Below are 10,280 nucleotides of genomic sequence, written 5' to 3'. Positions count from 1 at the left end.
GTCTGATTTATAAGGACTAAATGAAGTTAGAGCATCTTTAACATTCTCTTAGTTTGATTCTAAATTAAAATTTAAGGATATAAAATTAAAAATCATCTATAACAGTTTTTTATTGGTTTATTATTAACTTTTACTATTAATAAATATAACACAAATTAATAATTTTAATAATACCAGAGTAAATAAACAGAAGTAATATCAATAGAGATGATATGTCCTATTCATCCCTCTAATCATTATTCACCACGAATGATCTTAGAAACCATAATGTACCCATAAAATTATCATAAAAAGCAGTATAAACGGTAACATATGTCAATGACATCACGTGATTACATAAGATGAAGAAGAAGATAGATTGTGATAATAAATTTCTCTTACCAATCAAGATTTGGTTATTTCGTGTGTTGTTCAAGAATGCAGGTACTGAGAAATGTGCATCAAATGAAAAAGTAAAAAGGGGGTTGAGTTTCTTGAGAACAATCTGCCATTCAAACAATACACATGACATCTCTTGTCTACGTTAACTGAACTAGTAGAATACATGCCTACAATTCCCAACTTCATCATTTCATTTCTCATTTTTAGCTGGAATCAAGATTTCTTCTCTGCTTTCTTGTGACTTATCTTTCTTTTCCAAACACAACACTCTCCTCTTTTTTCAACGGCAACAACAAAACTAAAAATAATATAAACTTAGTGATTTGAAAAGTGATCATCCGTTGAGATTTTGATTTTTGATTCAAAGTTATTTTTAACTCAGTCTAGTTTAGTGGTTCCTAAAAATAAGTATTTCATTTTCTCAGGAAGATATTAGTGAATAACAAATAAGATTTTATTGTTTCCACCAATATCTTCTCGTAGCATTATAAATATTTTAAGATGCACAGAACATTGACAGATTCCATAAAATTCTTAGCACCATATTTGGTTATTAATTTCTTTAATATTTTTCTCAAAAAATCTCAACATCATCTCTAATAATAAAGAGAATGAAGATGATTTTAATGATTTGAGTAGTTACTAAAACGTTGTTGGAGTTCATTTTTAACTCTTTTCTCAAATTTTAATTTAAGAGCCAAACTAAGAGACTATCAGAGATTCTCTTACACACGTAAAAAAAAAAAAGTTATCAATTTTTGACATGATAATACCTTTTACATAAATAATCCTCCTCAACATGATTAGGACACAATAACAAAGTTGCAAAATTATTATTTTTTTCCTTTGATAAGGTCGGACACCATAGTAGAAATTCTTCTCATCTTGACTCTTTTTTATGTGGGGTAAATGAAAACATTTGTCAAACTATTTGGGCAATGAAATCGGGGTCCATGTGTGAATAGTGAAATGTTAAGCATTAAATGATAAGAGTAGTTAGGATGAGGTTGGATGTTACATTACATGATAATAAGACCAAGTCAAAAGTGAAATATCCAACAATCATAAATCAAGTATGACTAATCTGGTAATGCAATAATTTCACATTTATGTAGAAAAGACACTTGCTTCCTACTGCCACAAGAAAAATAAAGCCTTTCCCTTTCTAAAATGTATCCCCAACGCACCAGTCTAAGATACCTTGGAAAGGTGCACTCTTATCCATATATATATATATGGAATCAATTCTTTCTTGGGAAATCAGAATAAAAGTAAAACTTAAACTCTGCAACCTAACCAGACCCATTATGGGTCCCTTCCAACATTACTTCATCTTTACATGGGACTATTCAACTTTTTATCAAACTTTTCACCTTTCTCTCCATCCAATCCTACACTCTCTCTTTTGGTTTTTCAAGACCAATTTAAACCCGGATTCGAACCGAGAACAAGGAGCAAAACTCTCCCAACAACTGTTTTTGCGGTATACAAAGACTCGAACTTGAGACCTCGCTTAACCCGTTTTGACACTAGAATATGTATGTACTCAAGACTCAAATGCTTCAAGTAATAGTAGAGTAGAGTGATAGAGAGAAACTCAACTTCATTATTGGCTCTATTTGTGGTTTTGCATTCAGCTACTTATAACAAATTATATCAACCTTTTCTTTTTACATTACAACACAACAACACTTGACACAAGAAAGCATAAAAGAAAACACAAGCTTCCCAATTAAGTACATGGATGTAATCCTCAAGAACACTTGATCATTTAAACCCCATTTTGGAATTAGAGCAAGATGAGTAAAGTAATGAAGAAGCAGAGAAGCTTGAGTTATTGCTTTTTAGATAAAGAGTTTTTGATGATGATGTAGTTGCTGGAACAACATTAGCTCCTCCTGGTGATCCTTTAAGGAACATGTCAACTTTTGCATACTCTTCTGTTTCATGTTTTATCTCTTTAAGCATTGCAGCTACATCTTTCATTGTCGGTCTTTCATCCGGGGACGAATTTACACATAATAAGGCTATGCCTAATGCCTGCATTATCTCTTCGATTTCTGGTCCCGGTCGAGATAGTAAACTTGGATCTAGCACTTCCATTCTTTCTTTCTTCTGTCTAACCCAATCCACAACATGTTGTCCATCTGGTATGGTTGGATCGATCGGTTGCTTCCCCGTTAACACCTCTAATACTACTACACCGTAGCTGTAAACATCGCTCTTCTCTGTGATCTTCATCATGTAGCCATATTCTGAATATAAGAGTCAAATTAGTGCCTGATCATGTAGCTATAAGCTCATAATTTGATATCAAATTCAGATAAAATGCGCGGAACTTAACTATGAAGACAACGAATCTGAATATGTATTTGCATACAAGTAAAATGCTTCAAAAGGAGGTATGAGTAGAGAAAGTACTAACCAGGAGCAATATATCCATAGGAGCCTGCAACTGTATTGGAGGAACGAGCAAAATCGCCATCATCAACGAGCTTAGCAAGGCCAAAATCTGCGATGTAAGGCTCGAATTCGAGACCAATGAGGATGTTGTTGGCTTTGATATCCCTGTGAACAATTGGAGGAACACAATCATGGTGCAAATAAGCCAGGCCTTGTGCAGCTCCGAGCAGAATTTGGTACCGAAGATCCCATTCCAATGCATTTCCTGTTCTTTCATGGAGGAGACTACCCAAACTTCCATTAGGCATATAATCATACATTAGCAATCTTGTTTTTCTATTCCAACAACAACCCAAGAACCTTACAATGTTCTTGTGCCTGATGGAACCTAGTGTTCTTACTTCTGCAGAAAAGGAATCACGAATTGCACTCTTTTCGTCGTTGTATCCGGTGGCTGCAGTCATTGTGTTAGGCCAGAGCTTCTTTACAGCAATAACTTCTCCATCTTCCATATCTGCGCGATAAACAATGCCAGAACACCCTTTTCCAATAACATTGGCATCCACCAGGCATCTCAGGACTTGATCCACAGAGAAATTTAGCTTCTGGAAAGGAGTGAACTGCCATGGCCATGAATCTCCCAATTCTGACTCATCATCATCTCTAATGCTCCTTCGACTGCGAATAATAGCAATTGTTCCCATAATCACCATTGCAACTGTCAATGCGATCAGCAAAGCAAGAGCCAGCTTCAGCGTTCTTGACTGCCTTATGTTACTTCCATTTCTTGACAGTCCTGTCCTGCCTACATCGGTCAAGAAACACGAGTCCTTGAGTGAAGAACATAGCCCTCCGTTACCAGCCAAGTCGGCTGGTGAAAGCTGTCTAAACAACTTATTATCAGGAAGATAGCCAGTGAAATTATTGTAAGATATATTGAGAGAAACAAGATTGTCAAGGCCGGAAAGTGGGTTTAAGTTTCCTTCAAGATTGTTATGTGAAATGTCTAGGATAGAAAGCTTAGTGAGTGCAGATATCTCTACTGGAATTGATCCTGTAAGTCCATTGTTACTGAGATTAAGGGCTATTTCAAGGGCTTCGATTCGACCCAGCTCCAATGGGATGCTTCCGGTGAGCTCATTGCTTCCGAGGTCAAGCAACTGAAGACTTGAACACAGGCCAAGTGCTGAAGGTATCAATCCAGAGAAGGAATTCCTGCTTAGAATGAGCTTGCTCAGCGAGACAAGGCGACCCAGGCTTGCAGGTACCTGACCTGTAAATTGATTACCTGAGACATCTAAGACCTGCAACCCACTTAGAGATGACAAGGAGTTTGGCAGAGGACCCTGAAGTGAATTGTTGCTAAGGTCTATCATTTGCAACTCTGTGCAGCTAGCTATTTCATCAGGAACATGCCCCGAAAGGCGATTGCTCGACAGATCAAGAAAATTCAAGCTCTTAAGACCCCCAATTTCTTTAGGAATAGCACCAGCAATCCGGTTATTACCAAGCCTGAGCCGTATAAGAGAGCTGCAGTTACCAATCTCTAGTGGTATGGAACCAGAGATATCATTAGATATTAAAAGCAGCTTGGTGAGATTCTGAAGCTGAAACAAGCCTGGAGGGATGCTTCCGGTCAGTGAATTATGTGACAAATCCAGTGCTTGAAGGCTGCTGCATTTTTCCAAACTAGAAGGAATGCTTCCTTCAAGCTGGTTTTGCCAGGCAAAAAACACATATAGCTTTGGCAACATTCCAAGCTCAGGTGGGATTAAACCCGAGATCTGATTCGTGTCGAGTTGCAATTGCAAGAGATTGGTAGCATTGGAAATACTAGATGGTATTGAACCAGACACATTGTTATTACTAATCATAAAATCCTCAAGCTCCAAAAGACCTCCTATTGAAGACGGTATAGTCCCGGATAAAGAATTCAAAGAAAGATCAATCATTTTCAGGCTACTGCAGTTTCCTATCTCATATGGGATGACCCCAACAAGACTATTTTGCCATAACAACAACTGTTCAAGCTTTTTAAGCTTACCAATCTCCGGTGGAATCGACCCGGAAAGACTGTTTTCGTAAAGAAACAAGTTAACAAGCTCAGAACAGTTACCTATATCAGGAGGAATCTCACCGGAAAGCATTGTGGTATAAATTGACAAAGTTTGTAGCTTTGTTAGCTTACCCAATGAAACAGGCAAAGAACCTGAAACCCTGGTATCAGCAAGCCCCAAAACAGTCAAATTGCTGCAATCTCCAATCTCATCAGGAACTTTTCCATTAACGTCTTTGTTCCCTCCTGCTCTAAGAACTTCAAGACTCGACAACTTCCCAAGCTCCCCTGGTATGTACCCACTTAACCTGTTATCATAAAGAAGGAGATTCTTCAACCTAATGCAACTACTAATCTCAATTGGGATTTTCCCAGTTAACTGATTAGAGTTCAAAATCAAGTCTTGGAGATTCTGAAGACGCCCAATAGTTCCAGGAATTGTGCCTACAAGACTATTAGAGCTCAAATCAAGGAGTGTGAGTGAAACAGAGTTCCCAATGTCAGTTGGGATAGTCCCAGTGAGATTGGAATCAGAAATGACAAGTTGAGTAAGAGAAAGAAAAGAAGAGAGATTGAATGGTAAAGGAAGGTGAAGAGGAATAGATTGAATGTTGATTTGAGAAACAAAACCTTGAGGAGAGCAAGTAATGGAGGTCCATTTACAAGGTGTGGAATCAAAATTGTTCCAATCAGAGAAAGAAGGAGGAGAAGGAGAAGAATGTAGCCAAGAATAAAGAATAGAGGCTTCATGGTTTTGTGCAGCGAAAAGAAGAGTTGGGAGAAGAGAGAGTTGGAAGAAGAAGAAGATATGCCTCGAGCTGGGCATCGACATTTGCCTCAAATTCCAAAACTTTCTTCTCGAATTTGCATAATTTGTTTTCCCTCTTCCTAGTTGCTTGTTTTGAACTCAAAACTCAAAAACCAAACAAAGAACAAACAAGAAAACGCAAAGAAATAATAGAAAAATGCAAACCAAGAAACAAGAAATATTAAAAAAAAGTGCCTAGAGATCGACAAACTGCACCACCACCACCACCATAACCTCACTTCACTTCACTTAGGATTCTTTCTTTCTTTCTTTCTCTTCTCTTGCTAATATATTATATAAATGTAATGAGAGAGGCAATGCAATGCATCACATGACTTGTATAATATAATCTTTTTAAAATCTTCATTTTTTTTTCCCTTTATGGATACAGATTTTTTGTTTATTTATTTTGATGGATGAGCAGAAAATGAGGTTGTTTCATTTATATATGAATATGAATATGAATATGATAGTTGGATAGGTAGGTAGCTAGCTAGCTGCCACCATCTTCAATTCACTCTTGGCCTCTATTTTTACTCTTTCAATCTTGACTTCCCTGTCTCTCTCAATGGAGTTTTGTTTAAAACCACTTAATAATTCACCAATTATAATCATAATGCAGCTGACATCAACTTTTCTAGAAAAATTTCAAAAAGAATTATTGTATTTCTTCTCTTCTTAGAAACAGAGCATCATTTTTCAAGAGGGTAAGAATCAAAATTCTACTCTACCAACGGTTGACAATGCAATTTTACTACGAGAGCGTGCAGTTATTTTTCTAATATTTGTAAGTTAAATTCATTTTACCTCTTAAATCTATTCGGTGACCGATCAAATTCACTTGGACAGGACCAGGTGAAAACCATAATATGACACTGAAATTGAGTGAAAATGCTAATATTATAGTGTTTTCTTGATAATAAATTAAAATTGATCTAAATTTTAAATATTAAGAGTAAAAGTGGCTCAATTTTGTAAACATTGCGAGTAAAGTGGCTCAAATGATTGGGACAATTGAACATTATCCTTAAAAAATCACATATATGGTTTTAAATTTTTTCAACTTTGAATTTTTTTTAATAGCACATTTTCATTGCGATAATAATTCTCTGTCAAACAATTTTAAATCTTATCAACATAATATATATTTTATAAAAAAATAAATATAATAATTTATTTTAGTGATATCAATATCAGATATTATATGTAACTTAGTTGGTAGTGTAACTGTTGAGCTTATGGAGACTAATATATATATGCTCAACTGAAGCGATGGGCCCAACTGCAGCGATCCAACTTGCTTTTGGGCGATTAGAGTTTCAGTCGGTTAGGGTTTCAGGAGTATAAATGTAACCTCTTTCTCTGTAATCTGTATCTTATTCATTATAGTAAATATCCTGGCTTGGTAGTGCCCCAGACGTAGTCATTCATATTGAGTGGCGAACTGGGTAAACAATTCTTGTGTGTTTGCTTATTTTTCGTTTATCGTAATTTCAACTATTCCTAACAGTAACGTATTTTTTTTTAAGATGGTAATATATTAGCTATCAAATCGTACTAAGATTCAATGTTTATCCGAATACAAATAAAGTAAATCATATAATTATTAAACAAAATTGCAATTGTGATTTGAAAATACTGAGAAAGAATACAATTTATACATATTTGTCAAAATTTTGTTAACATAAGTAGAAAATGAAAAAAATATATATTTTTTTGTGGAATAATAGCTTATATATATATAAAAAATTTATTAATTTAGACCATTTTTATTAGAAAACAATTCATTCCAAATCACAATATTTTGTATTTGTCCAAGAAATTTATTAATGTATTTTGGCATTCACTTTATGGGTCTAAGTACAAAGTATATATTAAGAATATGTGTGTATATATATACCCATGATTTCAATTTATGTACCTTAATAATTCCATATTCCATGCAATAATAATGAGCAAGGATTGAACTCATTTTTCTAGAAAAGAAGACCGCATTTCAATTATTTGTTACAATATCTTCTTATTACCTTTCCAGTATCATCTTTTATAATGGACTTTGGGAATCATAAATAATCCTAAATAAATATCATATATTATACAAATTTAAAAGAGATTCATCTTTTGTTCCATTCATTTTCAAGACTGGGAGTTCTGTTTGCACAGAAAGAAAGGTAAAATACTACAGAAAAAAAAAACAACTAATTTTGTCAGCAGACTACTTTTAAATATGGAAATTAAAATAGCATAAAAATAAATCTATGAATATGCATTCTAGGTGTTCTTGACATTTTAGCAAGGTTTGGATTACTATATTTCCTTATAGAGGATTGACAAATTAGGGACTTTATTAATCAATTTTCCATTCCAATTTTTTCCTCAAAGACTATATACCCGTTAAATTCTTAGGGCATGTTTGGTTCAGCTGTTAGCTAATAGCTATTGCGGTTGCTGTTAGCTGTTTGCAGTTGCTGTAAGCTGTTAGTTGTTGCTGTTAGCTGTTTGTTATTAGCTGTTTAATTACTAGTGTTTAGTAAAATTATATTGAGTTGTTGCTGTTCAGAAATTTTGATTACTAGTGTTTTATAAATTCGATGAAATATTGGAAAATTTTTTTGTCCAACTCGTATAAAAGGCAATATGTTATTTTTATTTTCTTAAAAAAAATTCACTTCTAATCATATGTTTGTGATCTGTTACTAACGATCATAAAATGGTGCACATGCAAAATGTAGATGACAATATTCATGACCAAGAAGATAGACTACTTTTGTCAGCAGACTACTTTTAAATATGGAAATTAAAATAGCATAAACATAAATCTATAAATATGCATTTTAGGTCTTCTTGACATTTTAGCAAGATTTGGATTACTATATTTCCTTATAGAGGATTTGCAAATTAGGGATGTTATTAATCATTTTTCCATTCCAATTTTTTCCTCAAAGACTATATATTATGTAATTCTCGTTTAATTCTTAGTGTCTATGAATTTTTTTTTTTTTTTAATTAGGGTTTGAACTTTGAATTATATATGAAATCAATTTCCTTGTCACGTGCATAGTGCCAATGGGAATCTCTAAGTGCTAATTGTTGGCCTGGATAAAGAATTAGTAACAAAATAAGATGCATTTTCTCAACATTTAAATAATTAAAATTTAATTATGAAAAGTTTCCGACCAGCTGATGGTGGTCATCAGAGGCTCACAGGATTAATTAAATTGTGTCACCAGTTAAATTTAGAGAACATTGTGTATGGACCACATAATTATTTCCTTATATCAAGATTTTTATTGTTTTAGCCAGCTTTTAGCCTTACCTACATTACATATATAATGAATTCATAAATATAATTTAGATGCTAACACAGAAAGTTAATCACAGAATGTCAAAATATGCCTTTGTCCTCAGATTGTTGTGCAAATTTTACAGATTTCTCTCAATTGGAGAGAAAAAAAATTACATAAAATCACAGCTATGGTGAGAAAGAAAAGAGTAACACGAGAAGTTGGTCAAGACGATATTTCAACCTTGATTTGTCGGTTTTTGCGAGCGTCTCAGGAAAGTTGATTCCCAAATTGATTTTGTGTATCGTGATTTCTGATTTCTAAAACAAATGATTGGACGAAAGGTTCAAGGATTGAAAATATTATTTTTTTTGTTCCTAGTTTTACTACAAAAGGTTTTACTAGATCAAGCAATAGCAATTAAAATAAATCAACTCAAGTAATTGAAATTTTTTATTTAATTTATGTTTGGAAATTTGATTACACAAAGAAAATGGCGAAATGTTGAAAAATGTATTCGAAATGTGACAATTTTGTAAAGTAATTGTGATTGAAAATGAATTAGAATTTGAAGCTTGAATGAATTAGCGTTTGGAAATGGCCACAAACTTAAGAAGTTTGGTGATTGCTTGTGGAAATTGATGGAATCTTGGATTGAAACTAGGGATGTAAACGGGGCGGGGCGGGACGGGGATTGGAGTTCCCATCCCCGTTCCCCGACTAAACGGGGAATCCCCATACCCGCCCTGCAAAACAAACGGGGAGAAAATTCATCCTCGTCCCCGCGGGTATCCCCGTTTACCTATTTAAAGTTTAAAAGAATATATGAAAAAGGAAATAAATGAAAAGAATAGAGAAAAAAAATAAGAGAATATGATGAATAAATAGATATAGAGTTAAATAGAGGTAAAGCATTTGGATCTAGGGGTGTGCATCGGTGTAAAACCGAACCAAACCGAAATGATCAAAATAATTAACACCGACACCAAACCGAATAATAGCTAAAACCGAAATGAAACCGAACCGAAATATTCAGTTCGGTGCGGTTTAAACCGAACAAACCGAACTAAATTAAAAAAATAAATAAAAACCCCATATTTTCTTATTAAATTTACCATAACCATAAATAAAAAGGATTAAAAAAATCATCTAACAAATAATGAAATAAATATAAGAGGCGGAAAGTAGCAAACACACCAGATTGTGAATGTTTTTCATATGTGTTGACAAATAATAGGGATAGTGACCAATACGCAGTAACAAAAACATTAATCGTCTAATACTAAAATACGCACACTCCTATTTAGATCGGATTAATCATAAGTTCAAGTTTTTCTGTGCGTATTTT

The 10,280-nt window shown here is 34.0% G+C and overlaps 1 protein-coding gene across 1 annotated transcript; it reads right to left on the bottom strand.

Moving 5' to 3' along the window:
• Positions 1-1,969: 1,969 nt before the first annotated feature.
• On the bottom strand, positions 1,970-6,097 carry LOC136219413 (LRR receptor-like serine/threonine-protein kinase RGI1). The gene is made up of 2 exons (XM_066006812.1): positions 2,807-6,097; positions 1,970-2,636 (listed from the first exon to the last, which is right to left on the bottom strand). The coding sequence occupies exons 1-2, from the start codon at positions 5,670-5,672 to the stop codon at positions 2,149-2,151; spliced, it is 3,354 nt and encodes a 1,117-aa protein (XP_065862884.1). The 5' UTR covers positions 5,673-6,097; the 3' UTR covers positions 1,970-2,148.
• Positions 6,098-10,280: the final 4,183 nt, after the last annotated feature.

This window comes from Euphorbia lathyris, chromosome 2 (assembly GCF_963576675.1).
Source record: "Euphorbia lathyris chromosome 2, ddEupLath1.1, whole genome shotgun sequence".
Classification (NCBI taxonomy): domain Eukaryota; kingdom Viridiplantae; phylum Streptophyta; class Magnoliopsida; order Malpighiales; family Euphorbiaceae; genus Euphorbia; species Euphorbia lathyris.
The sequence above is the reverse complement of the archived record's forward strand: the minus strand, read 5'-3'. Positions and strand labels throughout refer to the sequence as shown.

Excerpts from the sequence above, each read along its gene's own strand:
- LOC136219413 (XM_066006812.1), bottom strand. The coding sequence starts at position 5,672 with ATGTCGATGCCCAGCTCGAGGCATATCTTCTTCTTCTTCCAACTCTCT. Across the intron at positions 2,637-2,806 it reads CTATGGATATATTGCTCCTG|AATATGGCTACATGATGAAG; the intron begins GTTAGTACTTTC and ends TCTTATATTCAG.